Source organism: Peromyscus californicus, unplaced genomic scaffold, assembly GCF_007827085.1.
Source record: "Peromyscus californicus insignis strain IS unplaced genomic scaffold, ASM782708v3 Scaffold_10__1_contigs__length_136768540, whole genome shotgun sequence".
NCBI classification, from domain to species: Eukaryota; Metazoa; Chordata; class Mammalia; order Rodentia; family Cricetidae; genus Peromyscus; species Peromyscus californicus.
The window spans coordinates 12,608,810-12,635,205 of NW_026294391.1; the positions used below are offsets into that span (position 1 = coordinate 12,608,810).

At 41.7% G+C, this 26,396-nt stretch overlaps 1 protein-coding gene and 2 pseudogenes across 1 annotated transcript; 2 read left to right on the plus strand and 1 right to left on the minus strand.

Moving 5' to 3' along the window:
• The first annotated feature begins 282 nt into the window (after positions 1-282).
• On the plus strand, positions 283-1,028 carry LOC128114439 (coiled-coil-helix-coiled-coil-helix domain-containing protein 2-like). Its single transcript, XM_052744440.1, is given in 2 exon segments — positions 283-430; positions 432-1,028. Coding segments are annotated over 2 exon segments (462 nt in total). The 5' UTR covers positions 283-322; the 3' UTR covers positions 786-1,028.
• Positions 1,029-10,596: 9,568 nt separating this feature from the next.
• LOC128118113 (uncharacterized) lies at positions 10,597-10,744 on the minus strand (annotated as a pseudogene).
• A 13,773-nt stretch (positions 10,745-24,517) lies between these two features.
• On the plus strand, positions 24,518-24,631 carry LOC128118105 (uncharacterized; annotated as a pseudogene).
• The last annotated feature ends 1,765 nt before the right edge of the window (positions 24,632-26,396 follow it).

Sequence of the window (26,396 nt, forward strand, 5' to 3'; positions counted from 1 at the left end):
TGCCACAACTCTTAGGAATATGGGTGCTATTCTTCAGACTGCTTCCTGTGGTCTGGGGTGCTGGTATCTTTGGGGGATCCTGAGAAAATCAGGATAGTGGTGAAGTCCTGGCTGGAGCAGTCTGTGAGGTTGGAGTATCTCAGCCAAAAGCCTTGAAGCTGTTTTTCATGCAGAGCTCTGAGTAAACTACAACAGAGGTGCTCTGAGATGCTGGATCACCTGGGTCATTGGTTTTTTTATTTGTGTCTGTTTCTTCTTTTCGTAAAACATTTAAACTTTCGCAGTTAGTCGTTTTCTGACTCCGAGAGTGTGAGCGCTTAGGATGCCGCGTGGAAGCCGAAGCCGCTCTTCCCGGGTGGCCCCTCCGGCCAGCCGGGCCCCTCAGATGAGGGCTGCTCCCAGACAAGCACCTGCAGCTCATCCTCCAGCAGCAGCCGCCCCCGTCTGCAGTTGGCTCACCTGCCGCTGCCCCCAGGCAGCCAGGCCTGATGGCCCAGATGGCCACCACTGCAGCTGGTGTGGCTGTGGGCTCTGCAGGGGGGCACACCCTGGGTCATGCCATCACCGGGGGCTTCAGTGGAGGTGGTAATGCTGAGCCCGCAAGGCCTGACATCACTTACCAGGAACCCCAGGGAACCCAGCCTGTGAACCAGCAGTCTTTTGGGCCTTGCTCTCTTGAGATCAAACAGTTTCTGGAGTGTGCCCAGAATCAGAGTGACGTCAAGCTCTGTGAGGGCTTCAATGAGGTGTTGCGGCAGTGCAGAATTGCAAATGGTCTGATCTAATCAAGAAGTTGAAACTGAAGAAATTGAAATGGGCTCTACATGATTGGCAGTGCAAGTGTGGACCCTGACTAAACCTTCCTTCTAATAGCTCCATTGCTTGAGAACAGCTATTAAAGAGTTCTAATTGTGTAGATATTCACTGAGGCTTGTAGTAGTGTTGGCACTGAGCAAGTGATGGCCTCCTGAACCAACTGTGTTGTGTTTTGTGAATTAATGAAAATAAAGTTGTTATCTTCTGAAAAAAAAAAAGAAAAAAAAACATTTAAACTTTCAACGGTACCATACAAATCTGCATTAATACAAGTATAGACTGTGTGTTGTACACCAGTCAGCCAATGATGGTTTTTTGTTTTATGTTGGAGCAGGTAAAATATATGTTAACCTTCATTTGATTGTTTTAGGTTTATTTCTTTATGTCTCTATCCAGATTTTTCAAGGAGTGTCCCCTGATCTAACCTGATCTTCTCCAACCCTGAATGAATGCACAGCCCTTTGTTTTCTGTGGGAACAAAAGCATAAACTCTTCTCCAAAGCAACTCATTTTTTAGACTTCCATTTTGAAGTCAAGACACATTTAGAGTATATAGGTTGGTTTAATCCAGCATCCTCCAAAATCCAACATCTCTCAACACCTATCCATTGTTTATCAGCAATCCAACAAGTTAAAGTCAATATAATACCATGTAGGATCCAGACTCCTGTGAGTTTTCCAAATTTATGTGGCTTATTCATTTTATTATTTTCCTTATCTCTTTAAAGATTTTATTTGACTGTTTTTAAACAATTCCTTTTTCCTATGACTGTCCCTACTCTTGTCTCCTTTCCCTTTCAATCCTATGTACATTTTTAACGGCAACTTGTTTACAGGTTTCTTCTATCTGGATCTGTCTTTATTGAGCATCTGTAGTGTTCTTTTATCACATGAGAAGAATCTTAAAATGACGTGTCAGCTGCTTGTGAGGCTCATCTTAGTGCATGATGCTGGCAGCTCCACTCCCCTCTGTTTTCTGAGAACCCTGCCTCAAGGCAGAGAAACTGGCAGGAGCTACATTTACTGTCCCAGCTCTGGGAAGTTTCTGGATCCATGTTGCTGCAGTGGTTTCATCCTCTTCTCATGCCACCCAGTTGTGTGCTCCCTGATGCTTATAGAGCTGATTTTAGTGCTCACGGGGAGTGCCTCTTAAAAGAGCCATACATCTCTTTGCAGCTAACTGTGATCCTACCTGAGAGCACCAGGTAACTGGCTATGACTCATTTTGCTGATTCTTTTCTTAAAGTTTTTTAAGGCCTTATGTGAATGTAGATTCCTGGTATTGGGTGCCACTTGTATGAAGAATATTCTGTCCCACTGGCCAACTCCCAAATACCACACAGAGACTTCATATTTATTATAAGTGCTGAGTGAAAGCTTAGGTCTGTTACAAACTAGCTTTTACCACTGAAATTAACCCATATTTCTTATCTATGCTTTACCACATCTCTGTAATTTTTTCATCAAGGCATGTTCATTTCTCTTCTCCCTGAGTCTCCTGGGGAGTCTGTCCTTCTTGTTCCCATAGTTCTCTCTGTTTCTTTCTCCCCTAAAACTGTTCCTTCCTAGCTATTGGCCTTTTAGCACTTTATTAAACCAATGAGAGCAATGCATCTTCACAGTGTAGAAAAAATTGTTCCACAACACTTTTCTTTTTCTGCCAAATTTCCTACAGAAATTCAGCCAAATGATTTCTCCCAGAAGTAAGTCTATCCCTGTGTCAACACCACAGTGTATTGTTTACTGTGTGCTGTGATTTAAATCTTAAAAATATTCTTTAAAAATTTATTAATTTTCAAAAGAGATCAAGAAGGAGATTACATACTCATCACAGGAAAGATCCACCAAGATGAAGTTTCAAATCTGAACATTTATGCCCCAAATACAAGGGCACCCACATACGTAAAAGAAACATCACTAATGCTTAAATGACACATAAAATTCCACTAATTTTATGTGTCATTTAAGTGGGAGATAGCTGGGTGGTTGTGGCGCAGGCCTTTAATCCCAGCACTTGGAAGGCAGAGGCAGGTGGATCTCTTTCAGTTCGAGGCCAGCCAGGTCTACAAAGCGAGTTCCAGGAAAGGTGCAAAGCTACACAGAAAAACCCTGTCTCGACAAACAAAACAAAACCAAGAAAGAAACAAAACAAAAAAAAAATAATTTAAGAGGCTGGGAAGATGGCTCAGAGGTTAAGAGCACTGACTGCTCTTCCAGAGACCCTGAGTTCAATTCCCAGCAACCGCATGGTGGCTCACAACGATCCGTAATGAGATCTGGTGCCCTCTTCTGTATACATAATAAATAAATAAATCTTTAAAAAAATAGTGGGAGACTTCAACATCCCACTCTCACCACTAGACAGATGTGCCAAACCGAAACTTAATGGAGAAATAAGGGACTTAACTGATGTTATGACTGAAATGGACTTAATCGATATCTACAGAACATTCCACCCTAAGGAAAAAGAATATACATTCTTCTCAGCACTTCATGAAAAGTGAGAGATGAAATCAATAAAACAGAAACAAAGAGAACAATACAAAGAATCAATGAAACAAAGAGTTGGTTGTTTGAGAAAATCAACAAGATAGACAAGCCCTTATCCAGACTAACCAAAATGCAGAGAGAGACAGCATCCAAATTAGCATAATCAGAAATGAAAAGGGAGACATAATGACTGACAACGAGGAAATCCAGAGAATCATCAGGTCGTACTTCAAAAACCTGTACTCCACAAAATTGAAAAATCTGAAAGAAATGGACAACTTTCTGGATAGGTACCACATACCTAAGTTAAATCAAGACCAAATAAACTATTTAAATAGACCAATAATGCCTAAGGAAATAGAAACATCATTAAAGCTCTCCCAACCAAAAAAAAAAAAAAAAAAAAAAAAAAGCCCAGGACCAGATGGTTTCAATGCAGAATTCTACCAGATCTTCTAAGAAGAGTTAATACCAATACTAGTTAAATTGTTGCACACAATAAACACAGAAGGAATGTTACCAAACTCCTTGTATGACACTACAGTTACTCCGATTCCCAAGCCAAACAAAGATGCAATAAAGAAAGAGAATTACAGACTGATCTCCGTCATGAACATTGAGGAAAAATACTCAATAAAATATTGGCAAACAGACTGTAGAGAGCTGCGTGAAGCTGCATTCTTGAGATGGCTCTGGCTTTCGCCCCCCCGCCCTCCCGATGGCGAGTGCTCTCTATGTTAAACAACTCCTTATTTGGCTTGGCTTTAAATTTCGGCTTGCTAAGGCATACGTGCACCTATCCAGGAATCCCATGTGGCGCATGATGGCTGGTGGTCTGAGACCTATATAAGGCTGGGCGGGCTCTCCCTAGGGTAGAAGAACAAAGGACACAGATTTTAAAAAGACCTGAATAAAACAGCTTGAAGAAGAGCTCGGTGTTGTGTCTTCCTTGCTGGTCGAGGCAGACGCGACACAGACTCCAAGAACACATCCAAACAATTATCCACCATGATCAAGTAGGCTTCATCCCAGAGATGCAAGGTTGGTTGAACATACAAAAGTCTGTCAAGGTAATACACCATGTAAACAAACTGAAAGAAAAAAAATGATCATTTCATTAGATGCTGAAAAGACCTTTGACAAAATCCAACACCCACTCATGATAAAGGTCTTTGAGAGATCAGGAATACAGGGAACATACCTAAACATAATAAAGGCAATTTACAGCAAGTCAACAGCCACCATCAAATTAAATGGAGAGAAACTCAAAATGATTCCACTAAAATCAGGAACAAGACAAGGCTATCCTCTCTCCATATTTATTCAAGATAGTACATGAAGTTCTAGCTAGAGCAATAAATCAACAAAAAGAGATCAAGGGGATACAAATTGGAAAAGAAGAAGTCAAATGTTCATTATTTGCAGATGACATGATAGTATACATAAGTGACACCAAAAATTTGACCTGGGAACTCCTCCAGCTGATAAGCACCTTCAGTAATGTGGCAGGATCCAAAATTAACTCAAAAAAATCAGTAGCCCTTCTATATACAAGTGAAAAACTGGCTAAGAAAGAAATCAGAGAAACACCACCCTTTACAATAGCCACAAATAATATAAATTACCTTGGGGTAACTCTAACTAAGCAAGTGAAGGACCTGTATGACAAGAACTGTAATTCCCTGAAGAAAGAAATTGAAGAAGACATCAGAAAATGGAACGATCTCCCATGCTCATGGATAGGTAGGACTAACATAGTAAAAATGGCAATCTTACCAAAAGCAATCTACAGATTCAATGCAATCCCCATCAAAAACCAACACAATTCTTCACAGACCTGGAAAGAACAATACTCAACTTCATAAGGAAAAACAAAAAACCCAGGATAGCCAAAAGAATTCTGTACAATAAAAGAAGCTCTGGAGGCATCACATTCCCTGATGGCAAGCTCTACTATAGAGCTACAGTAATAAAAAAAACAGCTTGGTATTGGCATAAAAACCGACATGTGGACCAATGGAATCAAACTGAAGACCCTGATATTAATCCGCACATGTATGAACACCTAATTTTTGACAAAGAAGCCAAAAGTGTACAATGGAAAAAGGAAAGCATCTTCAACAAATGGTGCTGGCATAACTGGATGTCAACATGCAGAAGATTGCAAATAGATCCATATCTGTCACCATGCACAAAACTCAAGTCCAAGTGAATCAAAGACCTCAACATAAATCCAGTTACTCTGAACCTGATATAAGAGAAAGTAGGAAGTATTCTGAACACATTGGTACAGGAGATCACTTCCTAATATAACACCAGTAGCACAGACACTGAGAGCAACAATCAATGAATGGGACCTCTTGAAACTGAGAAGCTTTTGTAGGGCAAAGGACACGGTCAATGAGACAAAAAGACAGCCTATAGAATGGGAAAAGATCTTTACCAACCCCACATCTGACAGAGGGCTGATATCCAGAATATATAAAGAACTCAAGAAACTAGACATCGAAATACTGAACAATCCAATTAAAAAATGGGTTATAAAGCTTAACAGAGAATTCTTAACAGAAGAAGCTCAAATGACTGAAAGACATTTAAGGAAATGCTCAAATCCTTAGTCATCAGGGAAATGCAAATCAGAACGACTCTGAGATACCATCTTACACCTGTCAGAATAGCTAAGATCAAAAACACTAATAAGAGTCTATGTTGGAGAGGATGCAGAGCAAAGGGAACATTCTTCCACTATTGGTGGGAGTGCAAACTTGTAAAACTACCTTGGAAATCAGTATGGTGTTTTCTGAGAATTTGGGAATAGATCTACGTCAAGACCCAGCCATACCACTCTTGGGCATATATACCCAAGGAATGCTCAATCATACCACAAGGACACATGCTCAGCTATGTTCATAGCAGCATTATTTGTAATTGCCAGAACCTGGAAACAACCTAGATGCCCTTCAATGGAAGAATGGATAAATAAAATGTGATACATATACACAATGGAGTACTACTCAACAGAGAAAAACAATGACATCGTGAGGTTTGCAGGCAAAAGGATGGAACTAGAAAATACCATCCTGAGTGAGGTAACCAGACTCGGAAAGACAAACATGATATGTACACACTTATAAGTGGATACTAAATGTAAAGCAAAGGACAGATAACCAGACTGCAACTCACAGCTCCAGGGAGGCTAGCTAGTAAAGAGGACCCTAGGAAAGACAGGGGGATCACTCAGTGACAGAGAAATGGATGAGATCTACATGAGCAAACAGGGGTGGGGGCTAATGGAGAGCAAGGGTCGGGGGAAAGAGAGCTTAGGGGAGCAGGAGGTCCCAGCTGGATCAGGAACAGAGTGGGAGAACAAGGAAAGAGAGACCATGATAAACGAAGACACCATGAGAATAAGAAGAAGTAGAATGCTAGAGAGGTCCCCAGGAATCCACAAAAATGACTCCACTATAGACTACTGGCAATGGTTGAGAGGGTGCCTGAGCTGACCTACCCTGGTGAAAGGATGGCCGAACACCCTAACTGTCATGATAGAACCCTCATCCAGTGACTGATGGAAGCAGATGCACAGATCCACGCCCAAGTATGAGGCAGAGCTCAGGAGTCCAATTGATGAGAGAGAGGAGGGATTATATGACCAAGAGATATTGAGACCATGATTGGAAAAAGCACAGGGACAACTAGCCAAACTAGTGGAAACACATGAACTGTGGACCAATAGCTGAGGAGCCCCCATGGTACTGTACTAGGCCCTCTGGATAAGAGAGACAGTTGTTTAACTTGAACTGTTTAGGGGTCCCCCAGGCATTGGGATCGGCAACTGTCCTTAATTCATGAGCTGGCCTTTTGGAACCTACTGCCAATGCTGAGACACTTTGTTGAGCCTAGGTACATGGAGGAGGAAATTGGACCTGCCTCAACTGAATCTACCAGATTCTGCAGACTTCCCATGGGAAACCTGTGTTGGAGGAGGTGGGAATGATGGGTGGGTTGGGGGGGAAAGTAGGGGGTGGGAGGAGGAAGGACAGTGGAATCCATGGTTGATATGTAAAACAAATAGAAAAAAAATCTCTTAATTAAAAAAAAGTCTTTCACATGCTTGATTAGAGTTACCCCAATATATTTTTGAGGCTTTTTGAAAGGTATTGTTTCCCTGATTTCTTTCTTTCCTGTCATTTGTATACAGGAGGACTATGAATTTTTTGTGTGTATGAACTTTGTATCTTTTAGCTACTTTGATGAAAGTGTTTATTAGCTGTAGGAGTCTCCTGGTGGAGTTTTTCGTGTCACTTATGTACAGTATCATATCATCTGCAAATAAAGATGCTTTGGCTTCAGAAAAAAAAATTATTGATTTTCATGTGTGTGCATGTACACCTGTGTGATTGAATGCTAACTGTATGCAGGTCTCCTAGTAGGCCCAATGAAGATGCTGGATATCATAAATGTGTAGTTACAGATGTTTGGAGTCATCCCCCAATCCCCATAATCATGTTTGATTTCTGAGGGGGACACAAGTGTATGTGTGTGGGGTGAATAGAGGTCAGAGTTCAGCCTCATGTGTTTTACCTGAGAAGACTGATACCTTATTTCTTGAGACAGGATCTCCTACACTGTCACCTGAGGTTCAGCAATTAGACTATGCTGGCTAGCTAGTGAGCCCCGGGAATCCTCCTGTCTGTAAATCCTCAGCAGTGGGTTTAGACACACATACTAACATGTCTAGCTTTTAATGCTGGGGATCATTGTCAACATCAAGCTTGTGTGGCAAACTGTTTAACAACTGAGCTATCTCCCAGCTCTCTATTTTAAAATATTTACTAAATTTATTGCAATAGAGGGAATTTAAATGATGCAGAAATGAGAAGACGTAAAGTCAGGATATGGTGGTGCTTGGGAGGCTGAGGCAGGGGAATCGTGGCCTGAAGCCTAGTCTGGGTTACATAGATATTTTGAGATCGCCCTCAGCTAAGATACCATCCTTCAAGAAAAATCACCTCCATAGAAATTTGTATCTAACAAAAGTGAATAAAAATGATCCAACTCCGTGGACATATTCAGTTAATTACATATTTACTCCTTTCTATTTTATACCGACAACATATACATACATCATGTCCATTCTGCCAAAAAACAAAAAAACTCCAAGATGTTAAAACTAGTCTCAAGATGAAAAAAATACTGTGAAAAAATTAATATTTAAAAAAGAAAAAACCGTGTTGATGTATTATGTCCACCAATACACTGTGTCCCCCAATACAATGTATCTGTGGACCAGAGGAAAGAGCCAGCCACTATAAGTAGACGTGGTAGTCAGGCAATGGTAGCACACGCCTTTAATCCTATCATTTGAGAGGCAGGGATCTGTCTGGATCTCTGTGTGTTCAAGGCCACACAGGGGAACAGAGCCAGGTGTGATGACACACACCTCTAATCCCAGCAATAACCATAGACGTCTGGAGGTCTATACAGACAGACAGGAAGTGACAGAGCTGAGTAGGAAGAGGAAGCGATGTAGTTAACATTTTAAGGGTATTTTTGTTAGAACATACTCTACATATGTTTCTATTCTTCTTTAAGCTTTTGTACACGTGTAGCTCTTTTAACTGAACTCACTGGGAAAGGAATCACTAGCTTCACTAATAAGAAACTGAAGCGAGTTAATAATATCCCACAGTTGCTGCTTCCATAACAAAATCAGGTAGGTAAGCTGAGCAAAGCCCAAATACACTAGCTAAAGTGAGCTGTCTGCTGAAGTTCATCACCCCTTCTCAAATCCTCCCTACAGAAGCAGGAGAGAGAGGCACAGAGCAGGAAGAGATGGATAGCTCAATCCACTGACGCCTCCAAACCCTAGGAATGACAAAGCCTTCAGTGGGTGGGACTGGCCTGGAACACTGTAGACCAGGCTGGCCTGGAATTCACAGAGATCTGCCTGCCTCTGCCTCCAGAGAGCTGGGATTAAAGTTGTGCACCACCATCACCTGGCTCCAATACAGAGATTGTAAACCTTTGAAATACTTTAGTTTTTTTTCTTTTATTTTACAATACAATTCGGTTCTACATATCAGCCATGGATTCCCTTGTTCTCCCCCCTCCCGCCACTCTCCCCTTCCCCCCAGCCAATCCCCCATTTCCACCTCCTCCAGGGCAAAGCCTCCCCTGAGGACTGAGATCAATCTGGTAGACTCAGTCCAGGCAGGTCCAGTCCCCTCCTCCCAGGCCGAGCCTCAGCGACCCTGCATAAGACCTAGGTTTCAAACAGCCAACTCATTCAATGAGCACAGGACCCGGTCCCACTGCCTGGATGCCTCCCAAACAGATCAAGCCAATCAACTGTCTCACCCATTCAGAGGGCCTGATCCAGTTGGGGGCCCCTCAGCCATTGGTTCATAGTTCATGTGTTTCCATTCATTTGGCTATTTGTCCCTGTGCTTTATCCAACCTTGGTCTCAACAATTCTCGCTCATATAAGCCCTCCTCTTTCTCGCCAATTAGACTCCTGGAGCTTCACCCGGGGCCTAGCCGTGGATCTCTGCATCCAGTTCCCTCAGTAGTTGGATGGAGTTTCTAGCACGACAATTAGGGTGTTTGGCCATCCTATCACCAGAGTAGGTCAGTTCAGGCTGTCTCTCGACCGTTGCCAGCAGTCTGTTGTGGGGGTATCTTTGTGGATTTCTGTGGGCCTCTCTAGCACTTTGCTTCTTCCTGTTCTCATGTGGTCTTCATTTACCATGGTCTCCTATTCCTTGTTCTCCCTCTCTGTTGTTGATCCAGCTGGGATCTCCCGCTCCCCCAAGCTCTCTTTCCGTCGACCCCCGCCCTTCATTTAGTTTTAAATCAATAATTAAAGGACTGTGAGGACAGGAAGACCATCTGACTTTGGTGGCAGGATATGCTGGACCATAGTTAAGGATGAAGATGCCATGGTACTGAAGTGATGTTGAAACACTGCATCTGCCATAGGGCATTCAGTTACTCCATGTAGCCATCAAAAATGAGCTGATGCTCAGCTACTATGTCTTCAAGTTCATCTGAGGTAACTGGGTGAAACTCTAGTTCTTTGAGGTCTCGTGCCCAGAGAACTTGAACTTGGCTCTACAGAGGGCCTCAATCACATATATCTTTTTCTGCAGCTATCTACAGAGGGAAATTTTGACCTTGCCAGTGTGAAGCCTGGTCAGAGTACCCTGGGCACAGTGCCTAAAGGCACCACCCATGCCAGCCTAGACGTGGGGTTAGCACAGAGATTGGAGACATCCCCAACTGCCAGGAAATTGTCTCCAAGGTCCGTCCCTTACGTCCACTAATATAGCCAACAGGCTACATGAACTACCAAGTTAGCTGCTCCTTGTAACCATTGCACACCTGGTCCCCATGGGGTTGCTATTCTTTGAAGATCCTCTCCCTCAGTATCCCGCAGTGGCCTTGAACTCACTGCCTCAACTTGATGAATGCTGTGACTCAAAAGTCAGCAAAACTAATGAGTAGGTCTTAATGCTGTCCTCCAAAAGAATGTAATTCTCTCTACACAGGAAAAGATAAGTCACAATTTGTTGTTAGGAGCAACAAAAATTAATCATTCTAATTTGTAAGGCAAATTTACATTTTCATAAATTCTTAGGCCAGGTGTGGTGGCACATGCCTGTAATCCCAACACTCAGGAGGCAGGAGCAGGTACATCTCTGGAAGTTGCCAGCCAGCCAGGGCAAGGTTACCTAGTGAGACTGTTTAATACAAAACAAACAACAACAACAACAATAACAAATGCTGGATGTAATGTCATAGGCCTGTATCCCCAGCATTAAGGAAGATGAAGCAGGAAGTTCAGGAGTTCAAGGCCAGTGTGGGCCACATAGGAACACCCTGTCTCAAAATTAAAACCATTTAACTGTATACAGCTAGCTTCTGGTCTTGAAAAGTCATTGAAAATATAAGGCATTGTAGCAAACAATCATCACTAATTTTTCAAACCTCAGCAAGATATCGTGTATGTAAAATGTCTTCTTTATTAGTAATCCATTGTTTCCTGATGCCAATATCATTATATTAAAAAGCAGCACGGTGTGATGGATATCACCTTGTCATTCCTGAGACAGGGTTTCTCTCTATAGTCCCGATGCACCTGGAACTCACTAAGTAGACCAGGCTGGCCTCGAACTCACAGAGATCCTCCTGCCTCTGCCTCCCAAGTGCTGGGATTAAGGTGTGTACCACCACAGCCGGCTAGTAACACACACCTTGAATCCCAGCATTTGGCAGGCAGAGGCAGGCAGAACTCCCTGAGTTCAAGACCAGCCAAGATACAGACTGAGGTAGTCTCAACAAATTGAAAGCAATCCTGCTTTGAGTTGTAGGGTACTGGCCAGAGAAGAAGGTTCAGACAATGGGTTTAAGCCAATAGAAAGGCTTTATTAGCCTGCCAGCAAGTACACTGGGTGTTGGGAATCCCAGGGCAGCTCCGGGCCTTTCTCAGGGTAAGCTTTTAAGCACAAAACCCATGTGATGGGTTAGTATACTTCAGTTAACAACATCAGTCAGGAACCTGAAGAGATGGCTCAGGGGTTAAGATAACTGTCTCATCTTTACGACGTCTGGAGTTCAATTCCCAGCAACCACATAGTAAGGTCACAACCGTCTATAATGAGATCTGGTGCCCCTTTGTGGTTTACATGCATACATATAGGCAATACAGTGCATCCGTACTAAACAAAAGTTTTTTAAAACAGTTCGCCAGAAATGGAACTACAGAAGCCTGAAGCAGACTTAGTACATTTAAAGCCTTCCCCAGAACCATGGACTTTGATGGATTAGGACTTTGTTTTCATTTTTGTTGGGTGTTTCTGTCTACATGCTGAGGTATACAGCCTGAATGGTACTTCCATCATGGAGTCAGTTGTGCTAAGACTGGGGGTCTACTAAGTCTGGGGTCCAGTTACACTTTGAACATGATAAAATTATGAATTTTAACTAGGAGTTTTCTGAGAGTGTTAGTGGGCCTTTTAATTTCAAATATTTAGGAAATTAAGGTGTTAGGATCACCTGAGCCCATTACATCGGAAGCCATCCTGGGCATAAAAACAAAGCCCTGTCTCAAAAAATAACCAGAGGAGGAGGATCAGTGTTTTTGAAACATATTCCACAGTATTTTTTCTTTCTCATTATTAAATTTTTAACAGTTTATTTTTATCTTGAGAAGAGTTTTAAAATATGAGGGTTTTTTTTTTTGTTTTTTTTTGTTTATTTGTCTGTTTGTTTGTTTCGGTTTTCAGGAGGTTAATTTTGCCAGAACTGACACGATGTATGTGTAGGTTGTTTGTATAAAATAGAAAGGAGTATATAGGTGTTTAACTGAATATGTCCATGGAGTTGGATAATTTATATTCACGTTTGTTAGATACAGATTTCTATGGAGGTGATTTTTCTTGAGGGAATGTTATTTTACTTGAAGATAACCTCAAAATATCTAAGTATCCCAGAATAGTCTTCAGCCCATGATTCCCCTGCCCAGCATCCCAACCACCACCATATCTTGCCTTTAAGACTATTCATTTCTGCATCATTTAAATTCCCTTCATTTCAATACATTTAGTAAATGTTCTAAAATAGAGAGCTGGGCAGACAGCTCAGTTGGGAAACAGTTTGCCCCACAAGCTTGAGGTTGACAATGATCCCCCAGCATAAAATGCTACACATGTTGGTTTGTGCTTGTAATCCTACTGCTGCGGAGGTGCCCACAGGAGGATTCCTGGGGCTCACTAGCCAGCCAGTATAGTCTAATAGCTAATCCTCAGGTGCAGGCGAGGGTGATACTGTCCCCCAAAAAAGGTATCCAGCTGCTGAGGTAAAATACCTGAGGTTGACCTCTGACCTCTATACACCATGCCCCCACACAAATACCGGCATCCCCCTCAAAAAATAAAACAAGAGTATGGGGCTTGGGAGATGGCTCAGTGGGTTAGAGCACTTGCTGTGAAAGCATGAAAACCTGAGTTCAAATCCGGAAAACCTATAAGTCAGACCTTGTTGTCTGAGCCTGTAAACCCAGCATTGGGGGAACAGGGAGAGATCCCAGAAGTCACCGGCCAGTGTGTCCAGTCACAACAGCTAGCTTCTGCTTTAGTGAGAAATCTTGTCTTAAAGAATAAGATCTGTAGATGTAACCAACGGTCTTATTAAATAAGAAACACAGAGCCAATTCAGAGAAGAAAGCCAAGAGGTCAGAGCTAAGAGCCTCACCCTTCCTGATTCAGGGATCCTCTCCAGCCAAGAGAGCTCTCCGAAAAGGACCTACTTCCTGTGTGTCTGTCCTTAAAGTCTTCCTGTTCTGCCTTGTCATTGGTTGTAAACCCAAACATGTGACTGCCTCGTCACTGCCTGAATGTACCGCCCTCCAGGTCCTTAAAGGCGTGCGCCACCGACGCCATGCACTTGCTATGACTCTAATAGCTCTGACCCCCAGACAACTTTATTTATTAACATACAATTAAAATCACATTTCAGTACAAGTAAAATACCACCACAAAGATCAAAAGTGATGAACAGGGTAGCCTATGTATACCTTTGGCCTAAAGCTCTTGTACTTACACACACATACACACACTAGCTGTAGATCAAATTTTCAATAATTTGGGGGATGTTTAAAATTGATGGGCTGGAGAGATGGTTTAATAGTTAAGAGAAATTGGGGCTTTTGCAAAGGACCAGAGTTTGGGTCCCAGCACCTAAATCAAGTGATCAGAAAAGTCTGTAACTACACTTTTAAGAGACCCAGGCCCCTCCCTGGGCCTCCTAGGACACTGGCCTACAGTTAGCATTCATTCACACAGGTGTGCATGCACACACATAAAAATCAATAAATTTTAAAAGACCATTTTTAAGATTTAAATCATAGCACACAGTAAACAATACACTGTGGTGTTGACACAGGGATAGACTTACTTCTGGGAGAAATCATTTGGCTGCATTCTTTAGAAAATTTGGTAGAAATAGAAAGAATTGTTGTAGAACATTTTTTTTCTCCACGGTGGAGTTGTGTTGCTCTCATTGGTTTAATAAAGAGCTAAATGGACAATATCTAGGTAGGAGAAGACTTACGAGGGAGAGGCAGAAAGAGGGAAGTCTGGGAAGAGGAAGAGGAGTAGAAGGCCCTGGAGACTCAGGGAAAATCAAAATGAGCAGGCCGTTGAGAAAAAGTACTGCCATGTTGTAGAGTGTAAATAAGAAATAAGGGTTAATCTCAGTGGTAAGAACTAGTTTGTAACAGGCCTAAGCTTTCAGTGAGGATTTATAAAAAATATGAAGTCTCTGTGTTGTTATTTGGGAGTAGGCCAAACAGAATTTTCCTCCTACAAATGGCACCCAATACCAGGAACCTACATCCCATAAGGCCTGAAAGGCTTTAGTAAAAGTACAAGAACATGGAATGGGGTCATAGGCAGCTACCTGGTGATCTCAGGTAGACTCAGAGTTAGCTGCAAACAGAGGTATGCCTCTTTTAAGAGGCACTGTTTCTGAGCACTTAAATGAGCTTCCTAAGCAGCTGGGAGCATGCTGTTGGGAGGCATGAGAACAGGATGAAACCACTACAGCAGCATGGACCCAGAAACTTCCCCGAGCTGGGACAATAATTGTAGCTCCCACCACTTTTTTCTGCCATGAGGCTGGGCTCTCTGGAAACAGAGGAGAGTGGAGCTGCCAGCATCATGCACAAGATGAGTCACACCAGTGGCTGACAAGGCCTTTTAAGATTTGTTTCATGTGGTAAGAGAACACTACAGATACTCAATAAAGACAGATCCAGATGGAAGAAACCTTTAAACAAGTTGCCGTGAAAAATGTACATAAGCTTGAGAAGGAAATGAGACAGAGTATAGACAGTCATAGGAAAAAGGAATTGTTTAAAAACAATAAAATGAAATCTTTAAAGAGAGAAGTAAAACAATAATAAAGAATAAGCCACATAAAAATGGAAAATACACAGGGTGTCCAGATCCTATATGGTGTTGTGTTGACTTTAAATTGTTGGATTGCTGATAAACAACGGATAGTTAATGAGTTACATTGCGTTATGGAGGCTGCTGGTTTGATTCAACCTATGTATTTTTAAAGTGTCTTGATGTCAAAATGGTAGCCAAAAGGGTGTTACTTTGGATAAGAAGTTATGCTTTTCTTCAAAGAGAAAACAAAAGGCTGTGGATTCCTTCAAGGTCGAAGGAGATCGAGTAGATCACAGGAGACTCTCCTGAAAATCCTGGCTATAGAACTAAGGAAATAAACCTAAAAAAACCAAATGACAGGTGAAATATATTTCATATGCTCAAACATACAGCAAAACATCACATTTGGTTGATTTGTGTACACCACACAGTCTATACTTGTATTAATGCAGATATGTACGATACCACTGAAAGTTTATGTATTTTCAGAACAGGGGGACCAGACATCAATAAAAAACCAATGACCCAGGCATTACAGCATCTCAGAGCACCTCTGTTGTAGCTTCCTCAGAGTTCTGTATCCAAAACGGCTTCAAGGCTTTTGGCTGAGATACTCCAACCTAGAGACTACTCCAGCCAGGACATGATCATTATCCTGATTTTCTCAGGGTCCCCCAAACATAGCATCACCCCAGAGAACAGAAAGCAGTCTGGCACCCTTATTGTAAGATATGGTACATGCTTGGGTATTAGTTAATGGTGGGTTATGGATGTTTGTGGTTGTTTAAGTGGTTTGGATACAAGTTGTTACTTGTATGTGTGTGAATGTACACATGTGTGATTGAATGCTACCACTATGCAGGTCTCGTAGTAGGCCCAATAAAGGTGCTGGATATCACAAATAGGTAGTTACTGATGTTTGGCAGCCATCCCCCTAGCCCCATAATCTTGTTTGATTTTTTGTGGGGGACACATGTGTTTGGTTTTGGGGTGTATAGCAGTCAGAATTCAACCTCTGGTGTTTTACTTGAGTAGATTGTTACCTTGTTTTTGTGACAGTATCCCTCTCACTGACACATGAGGATCAGCAATTAGACTATGTTGGCTGGCTAGTGAGCCCCAGGAGCCCGCCTGTCTGCAAATCCTCAGCAGTGGGTTTAGACACACATACTAACATATGTAGCTTTTAATGCTGGGGATCATTGAAAACGTCAAGCTCGTGTGGCAAACTGTTTAACAACTGAGCTATCTCCCAGCTCTCTATTTTAAAATATTTACTAAATTTATTGCAATAAAGGGAATTTAAATGATGCAGAAATGAGAAGACGTAAAGTCAGGATATGGTGGTGCTTGGGAGGCTGAGGCAGGGGAATCGTGGCCTGAAGCCTAGTCTGGGATACATAGATATTTTGAGATCGCCCTCAGCTAAGATACCCTCTCTCAAGAATAATCCCCTCCATAGAAACCTGTATCTAACAAAAGTGAATATAAATTATCCAACTCTGTGGACAGATTGAGTTACATACATATTTACTTCTTTCTATTTTATACAAACAACCTACACAGACATCGTGTCAATTCTGGAAAAAAACTCCTGAAAAAACAAAACAAACAAACAGACAAACAAACAAAAAACAAGAAACCCTCATATTATAAAACTCTTCTCAAGATTAAAATATACTGTTAAAAATTTAATAATGAGAAAGAAAAAATACTGTGGAATATATTTCAGTAACAGTGTTCCTCCTCCTCTGATTATTTCTTGAGACAGGGCTTTGCTTTTATGCCCAGACTGGCTTCCAATGCAATGGGCTCACGTGATCCTAAAACCTTAGTGTCCTAAATAGTTGGAATGAAAAGGGCCCACTACCACACTCAGAAAACTCCTAGTTAAATTTCATGATTTTATCATGCTCAAAGTGTAACTGGACCCCAGACTTAGTAGACCCCCAGACCTTAGCACAACTGACTCCATGATGGAAGTACCATTCAGGCTGTATACCTCAGCATGTAGACAGAACCACCCACCAAAAATGAAAACAAAGACCTAATCCACCAAAGTCCATAGTTCTGGAGAAGTCTCTAAATGGACTAACCTTGCTTTTGGCTTCTGTAGTTCTGCTTCTGGTGAACTGTTTAAAATAAAAAACTTTCGTTTATTATGTATGCAGTGTTCTTCCTACAAGTGTGCATGTAGACTAGAAAAGAGAACCAGATCGTGTTATTGATGGCTGTAACCTATCATGTGGTTGCTGGGAATTGAACTCAGGACCTCTGAAAGAGCAACCAGTGACCTTAAGCCCTGAGCCATCTCTCCAGGCCTGACTGATCTTGCTAACTGAAGTATACTAACCCAGGACATGGGTTTTGTGCCTAAAAGCTTACTCTGAGAAAGGCCCGGAGCTGCCCTGGGATTCCCAACACCAAGTGAACTTGCTGGCAGGTTAATAAAGCCTTTCTTTTGGCTTAAACCCATTTTCTGAACCTTCTTCTCTGGCCAGTACCCTACAATTCAAAGCAGGATTGCTTTCAATTTGTTGAGACTGAATGCCTCAGTCTGAAGATTGGCTGGTCTTGAACTCAGGGAGATCTGCATTCCTCTGCCTCTCAAATGCTGGGTAAAGGTATGTGTTACTAGCCGGTTGTGGTGGTGTACACCTTTAATCCCAGCACTTGGGAGGCAGAGGCAGGAGTATCTCTGTGAGTTCGAGGCCAGCCTGGTCTACTTAGTGAGTTCCAGGTGCATCGGGACTATACAGAGAAACCCTGTCTCAGGAACGACAAGGTGATCTCCATCACACCGTGCTGCTTTTTAATTTAATGATATTGGCATCAGGAAACAATGGATTACTAATAAAGAAGACATTTTACATACACGGTATCTTACTGAGGTTTGAAAAATTAGTGATGATTGTTTGCTACAATGTTTTATATTTTCAATGACTATTCAAGACCAGAAACTAGCTGTATACAGTTAAATGGTTTTAATTTTGAGACAGGGTGTTTCTATGTGGCCCACACTGGCCTTGAACTCCTGAACTTCCTGCTTCATCTTCCTTAATGCTGGGGATACAGGCCTGTGACATTACATCCAGCATTTGTTATTGTTGTTGTTGTTTGTTTTGTTTTTAAACAGTCTCACTAGGTAACCTTGTCCTGGCTGGCTGGCAACTTCCAGAGATGTACCTGCTCCTGCCTCCTGAGTGTTGGGATTACAGGCATGTGTTACCACACCTGGCCTAAGAATTTATGAAAATGTAAATTTGCCTTACAAATTAGAATGATTAATTTTTGTTGCTCCTAACAACGAATTGTGACTTATCTTTTCCTGTGTAGAGAGAATTACATTCTTTTGGAGGACAGCATTAAGACCTACTCATTAGTTTTGCTGACTTTTGAGTCACAGCATTCATCAAGTTGAGGCAGTGAGTTCAAGGCCACTGTGGGACACCGAGGGAGAGGATCTCCAAAGAATAGCAACCCCATGGGAACCAGGTGTGCAATGGTTACAAGGAGCAGCTAACTTGGTAGTTCATGTAGCCTGTTGGCTATATTAGTGGACGTAAGGGACGGACCTTGGAGACAATTTCCTGGCAGTTGGGGATGTCTCCAATCTCTGTGCTAACCCCACGTCTAGGCTGGCATGGGTGGTGCCTTTAGGCACTGTGCCCAGGGTACTCTGACCAGGCTTCACAATGGCAAGGTCAAAATTTCCCTCTGTAGATAGCTGCGGAATAAAAAATATGTGATTGAGGCCCTCTGTAGAGCCAAGTTCAAGCTCTCTGGGTACCAGACGATGCAGACCTCAAAGAATTAGAGCTTCACCCAGTTACTGCAGATGAACTTGAAGACATAGTAGCTGAGTATCATCAGCTCATTGTTGATGGCTACATGGAGTAACTGAATGCCCTATGGCAAATGCAGTGTTTCAACATCACTGCAGTGCAATGGCATCTTCATCCTTAACTATGGTCCAGCATATCCTGCCACCAAAGTCAGATGGTCTTCTGTCCTCACAATCCTTTAATTATTGATTTAAAACTAAAGTATTTCCACCGTTTACAATCGCTGTATTGGAGCCAGGTGATGGTGGTGCACACCTTTAATCCAAGCACTCGGGAGGCAGAGGCAGGCAGATCTCTGTGAATTCCATGCCATACTGATCTGTATGTTCCAGGCTACCCTCATCCAGGGAAGACTTTGTCACTCCTAGGGGTTTGAGGCATCAGGGGACTGAGCTATCTATCTCTTCATGCTCTGTGCCTCTCTCTCTTGCTTCTGTAGCGGAATTTGAAAAGGGATGATGAACTTCTGTAGACAGCTTTCTGGAGCTAATGTGTTTGGTCTTTACTCAGTTTGCTCACCTGATTTTCTTATGGATGCAGCAACTGTGGCATTTTATTAACTTGCTTCAGTTTCTTATCAGTGAAATTAGTGATTCGTTTCCCAGGAAGAACAATTAAATGAGCTGAACAGGTATAAATCCTTAAAGAAGAATAAAACTTAAATGAAATATGTTCTAACAAAACTACCCTTAAATATTTAACAGTATACAAAAACCTATTCTAATATAAATATTTGAGATTAATGGTTGTTCAAAAGTAGACTCAACAATCCATTCTTTTATCTTATCATTTTTATTCTTTATCCCCCTTTTCCCTGCAGACAAAGATCCTGGAATCTAATCCTTTGTTTAGCTTTCTTCCTGACCATGACCAGTAACAACTTGTATCCAAACCCTTCTAAATGATCACAAACATGCATAACCCACCAAGTAAACAGTATCAATCCACGTCCAACTTTTAGGAACATGGGTGCTATTCTTCAGTCTGCTTCCTGTTGTCTGGGGTGCTGGTATCTTTGGGGGATCCTGAGAAAATCAGGATAGTGGTGAAGTCCTGGCTGGAGTAGAGTGTGAGGTTAGAGTATCTTAGCCAAAGGCTTGAAGCTGATTTGGATGCAGAACTCTGAGAAAACTTCTACAGAGGTGCTCTGAGATGCTGAATCACCTGGATCATTAGTTTTTTATTGGTGTCTGCTCCCCCCTGTTCTTAAAAATATAAACTTTCAAAGGTAACATACAAATCTGCATTAATACAAGTATAGACTGTGTGTTGTACACCAGTCAGCCCACGATGGTTTTTTGTTTTATGTTAGAGCAGGTAAAATACATGTTACCCTTCATTTAGTTGTTTTAGGTTTATTTCATTATGTCTCTAGCCAGATTTTTCAAGGAGTGTCCCCTGATCTAACCTGATCTTCTTCAAGCCTGAATGAATCCACAGCCTTTTGTTTTCTGTGGGAACAAAAGCATAAACTCTTCTCCAAAGAACACACTTTCGGACTTCCATTTTGAAGTCAAGACACATTCAGAGTATATAGGTTGGTTTAATCCAGCATTCTGCAAATCCAACATCTCTCAACACCTATCCATTGTTTATCAGCAATCCAACAATTTAAAGTCAATACAGTACCGTGTAGGATGCAAACTCCTGTGAGTTTTCCGCATTTATGTGGCTCATTCATTTTATTATTTACTTCTTTCTTTAAAGATTTTATTTTGTTATTTTTCAGCTATTCTTTTTCCCTATGACTGTCTCTACGCTGTCTCCTCTCCTTTTCAATTCTATGTACATTTTTAACGGCAACCTGTTTACAGGTTTCTTAATTCAGAATCTGCCTTTAATGAGCATCAGTAGACAAATCTTCAAATGCCTAGTCAGCCGCTGGTGGGGTTCATCTTGTGCATGATGCTGGCAGCTCCACTCCCCTCTGTTTCCTGAGAGCCCAGCCTCATGGCAGAGAAATTGGTGGGCGCTACATTTACTGTCCCAGTTCTGGGAAGTTTCTGGGTCCATGCTGCTGTAGCAATTTCAACCTATTCTCATTGCACCCAGTAGCATGCTCCCTGATGCTTAGGAAGCTCATTTAAGTGCTCAGCGACAATGCCTGTTTAAAGACCCATAACTCTGTGTGCAGCTAACTCTGAGTCTACCTGAAACCGCCAAGTAGCTATCTATGACTCCGTTTTCTGACTCTTTTTGTAAATCTTTTTCTTGCCTTATGTGGATGTAGGTTCCAGGTGTTGGGTGCCATTTCTAGGAGGAATATTCTGTTCCACAGGCCTACTTTCAAATAATCACACAGAGACTTCATATTTATTATAAATGCTCACTGAAAGCTTAGGCCTGTTACAAATTAGCTCTTACAACCGAAATTAACCCAAATTTCTTATCTACGTTCTACCATATGGCAGTACTTTTTCACCAAGGCATGTTCATTTGGCTTCTCCCTGAGTCTCCTGGGGAGTCTGTCCTTCTTGTTCACAGAGTTCTCTCTGTCTGTCTTTCCGCCCTAAATCTTTTCCTGTCTAGCTAGTGTCTATTTAGCACTTTATTAAACCAGTGAGAGCAATGCATCTTCACAGTGTACAAAATTTTGTTCCACAACACTTTTTCTACCAAATTGCCCAAGAAATGCAGCCAAATGATTTCTCCCAGAAGTAAGTCTATTCCTGTGTCAACACCACAGTGTATTGTTTACTGTGTGCTATGATTTAAATCTTAAAGATATTGTTTAAAAATTTATTGATTTTTATGTGTGTGCATGTACATATGTGTGATTGAATGCTACCAGTATGCAGGTTTCTTAGTAGGCCGAATAAAGGTGCTGGATATCACAAATAGGTAGTTACTGATGTTTGGGAGCCATCCCCCTAGCCCCATAATCTTGTTTGATTTTTTTGCGGGGGACACATGTGTTTGTTTTTGGGGTGTATAGCAGTCAGAATTCAACCTCTGGTGTTTTACCTGAGAAGATTGTTACTTTGTTATTGAGACACTTATCCCTCTCACTAACACATAAGGATCAGCAATTAGACTGTGTTGGCTGGCTAGTGAGCCCCAGGAGCCCGCCTGTCTGCAAATCCTCAGCAGTGGGTTTAGACGCACATACTAACATGATTAGCTTTTAATGCTGGGGATCATTGTCAACGTCAAGCTTGTGTGACAAACTGTTTAACAACTGAGCTATCTCCCAGCTCTCTATTTAAAATATTTACTAAATTTATTGCAATAGAGGGAATTTAAATGATGCCGAAATTAAAAGTCTTAAAGTCAGGATATGGTGGTGCTTGGGAGGCTGAGGCAGGGGAATCATGGCCTGAAGCCTAGTCTGGGCTACATAGATACTTCGAGGTCACCCTCAGCTAAGATACCCTCTCTCAAGAATAATCACCTCCATAGAAATCTGTATCTAACAAAAGTGAATATAAATTATCCAACTCTGTGGACAGATTGAGTTACATACATATTTACTTCTTTCTATTTTATACAAACAACCTACACAGACATCGTGTCAATTCTGGAAAAAAACTCCTGAAAAAACAAAACAAACAGACAAAAAAACAAACAAAAAACAAGAAACCCTCATATTTTAAAACTCTTTTCAAGATTAAAATATACTGTTAAAAATTTAATAATGAGAAAGAAAAAATACTGTGGAATATATTTCAATAACAGTGTTCCTCCTCCTCTGGTTATTTCTTGAGACAGGGCTTTGCTTTTATGCCCAGGCTGGCTTCCAATGTAATGGGCTCACGTGATCCTAAAACCTTAGTGTCCTAAATAGTTGGAATGAAAAGGGCCCACTACCACACTCAGAAATCTCCTAGTTAAATTTCATGATTTTATCATGCTCAAAGTGTAACTGGACCCCAGACTTAGTAGACCCCCAGACCTTAGCACAACTGACTCCATGATGGAAGTACCATTCAGGCTGTAAAACTCAGCATGTAGACAGAACCACCCACCAAAAATGAAAACAAAGACCTAATCCATCATAGTCCATAGTTCTGGAGAAGTCTCTAAATGGACTAACCTTGCTTTTGGCTTCTGTAGTTCTGCTTCTGGTGAACTGTTTAAAATAAAAAACTTTCGTTTATTATGTATGCAGTGTTCTTCCTACAAGTGTGCATGTAGACCAGAAAAGAGAACCAGATCGTGTTATTGATGGCTATGACCTATCATGTGGTTGCTGGGAATTGAACTCAGGACCTCTGAAAGAGCAACCAGTGACCTTAAGCCCTGAGCCATCTCTCCAGGCCTGACTGATCTTGCTAACTGAAGTATACTAACCCAGGACATGGGTTGTTTTGCCTAAAAACTTACTCTGAGAAAGGCCCGGAGCTGCCCTGGGGTTCCCAACACCAAGTGAACTTGCTGGCAGGTTAATAAAGCCTTTCTTTTGGCTTACACCCATTGTCTGAACCTTCTTCTCTGGCCAGTACCCTACAACTCAAAGCAGGATTGTTTTCAATTTGTTGAGACTGAATGCCTCAGTCTGAAGATTGGCTGGCCTTGAACTCAGGGAGATCTGCATTCCTCCGCCTCTCAAATGCTGGGTAAAGGTATGTGTTACTAGCCGGTTGTGGTGGTGCACACCTTTAATCCCAGCACTTGGGAGGCAGAGGCAGGAGGATCTCTGTGAGTTCGAGGCCAGCCTGGTCTACATAGTGAGTTCCAGGTGCGTCGGGACTATAAAGAGAAACCCTGTCTCAGGAACGACAAGGTGATCTCCATCACACCGTGCTGCTTTTTAATATAATGATATTGGCATCAGGAAACAATGGATTACTAATAAAGAAGACATTTTACATACACGGTATCTTGCTGAGGTTTGAAAAATTAGTGATGATTGTTTGCTACAATGCCTTATATTTTCAATGACTTTTCAAGACCAGAAGCTAGCTGTATACAGTTAAATGGTTTTAATTTTGAGACAGAGTGTTTCTATGTGGCCCACACTGGCCTTGAACTCCTGAACTTCCTGCTTCATCTTCCTTAATACTGGGCTTGCAGGCCTGTGCCATTACATCCAGCATTTGTTATTGTTGTTGTTGTTTGTTTTGTTTTTAGACATTCTCACGAGGTAACCTAGCCCTTGCCTGCTTGCAACTTCCAGAGATCTACCTGTTCCTGCCTCCTGAGTGTTGGGATTATTGGCATGTGTCACCACACCTGGCCTAAGAATTTATGAAAATATAAATTTGCCTTACAAATTAGAATGATTAATTTTTGTTGCTCCTAACAATGAATTGTGAGTTATCTTTTCCTGTGTAGAGAGAATTACATTCTTTTGGAGGACAGCATTAAGACCTACTCATTAGTTTTGCTGACTTTTGAGTCACAGCATTCATCAAGTTGAGGCAGTGAGTTCAAGGCCACTGCGGGATACCGAGGAAGAGAATCTCCAAAGAATAGCAACCCCATGGCGACCAGGTGTGCAATGGTTACAAGGAGCAGCTAACTTGGTAGTTCATGTAGCCTGTTGGCTATAATAGTGGCCGTAAGGGCCGGACCTTGGAGACAATTTCCTGGCAGTTAGGGATGTCTCCAATCTCTGTGCTAACCCCACGTCTAGGCTGGCATGGGTGGTGCCCTTAGGCACTGTGCCCAGGGTACTCTGACCAGGCTTCACAATGGCAAGGTCAAAATTTCCCTCTGTAGATAGCTGCGGAATAAAAAATATGTGATTGAGGCCCTCTGTAGAGCCAAGTTCAAGTTCTCTGGCCACCAGACGATGCAGACCTCAAAGAATTAGAGCTTCACCCAGTTACTGCAGATGAACTTGAAGACATAGTAGCTGAACATCAGCTCATTGTTGATGGCTACATGGAGTAACTGAATGCCCTATGGCAGATACAGTGTTTCAACATCACTTCAGTACCATGGCATCTTCATCCTTAACTATGGTCCAGCATATCCTGTCACCAAATTTAGATGGTCTTCCTGTCCTCACAGTCCTTTAATTATTGATTTAAAACTAAAGTATTTCCACCATTTACAATCTCTGTATTGGAGCCAGGTGATGGTGGTTCACACCTTTAATCCCAGCACTCGGGAGACAGAGGCAGGCAGAGCTCTATGAATTCCAGGTCAGCCTGGTCTACAGTGTTCCAGGCCAGTCTCACCCACTGAAGGTATTGTCACTCCTAGGGGTTTGAGGCATCAGGAGATTGAGCTATCCATCTCTTTATCCTCTGTGCCTCTCTCTCCTGCTTCTGTAGGGAGGATTTGAGAAGGGGTGATGAACTTCAGCAGACAGCTCACTTTAGCTAGTGTATTTGGGCTTTACTGAGCTTGCCCACCTGCTTTCCTTACGGATGGAGTAACTGTGGGATTTTATTAAATTGCTTCAGTTTCTTATTAGTGAAATTAGTGATTCCTTTCCTAGGAAGTTTTGTTAAAAAAGCTGTACATGTACAAAACCTTAAAGAAGATTAGAAACATATGTAGTGTATGTTCTAACAAAAATACCCTTAAAAATTTACCATTATACAAAACCTATTCTAATGTAAATATTTGAGATAAGTGGTTGTTCAAAGTAGACTCAACAATCCATTCTTTTATCTTATCATTTTTTATACTATATTCCCTTTTTCCCTTCAGAAAGGGATCTTGGAATCTAATTCTTTGTTTAGCTTTCTTCCTGACCATGACAAGTAACAACTTGTATCCAAACCCTTCTAAATGATCACAAACATGCATAACCCACCAAGTAAACAAAATCAACCCACGTCCCAACTCTTAGGAATATGGATGTTATTCTTCAGTCTGCCTCCTGTAGTCTGGGGTGCTGGTATATTTGGGGGATCCTGAGAAAATCAGGATAATGGTGAAGTCCTGGCTGGAGTAGTTAGTGAGGTTGGAGTATCTTAGCCAAAGGCTTGAAGCTGTTTTGGATGGAGAACTCTGAGAAAACTTCTACAGAGGTGCTCTGAGATGCTGAATCACATGGATCATTAGTTTTTTATTGGTGTCTGCTCCCCCTGTTCTTAAAAATATAAACTTTCAACGGTACCATACAAATCTGCATTAATACAAGTATAGACTGTGTGTTGTACACCAGTCAGTGAAGGATGGTTTTTTGTTTTATGTTTGAGCAGGTAAAATACATGTTACCCTCCATTTAGGTGTTTTAGGTTTATTTCTTTATGTCTCTAGCCAGATTTTTCAAGGAGTGTCCCCTGATCTAACCTGATCTTCTTCAACCCTGAATCAATCCATAGCCTTTTGTTTTCTGTGGGAACAAAAGCATAAACTGTTCTCCAAAGAACACACTTTTGGACTTCCATTT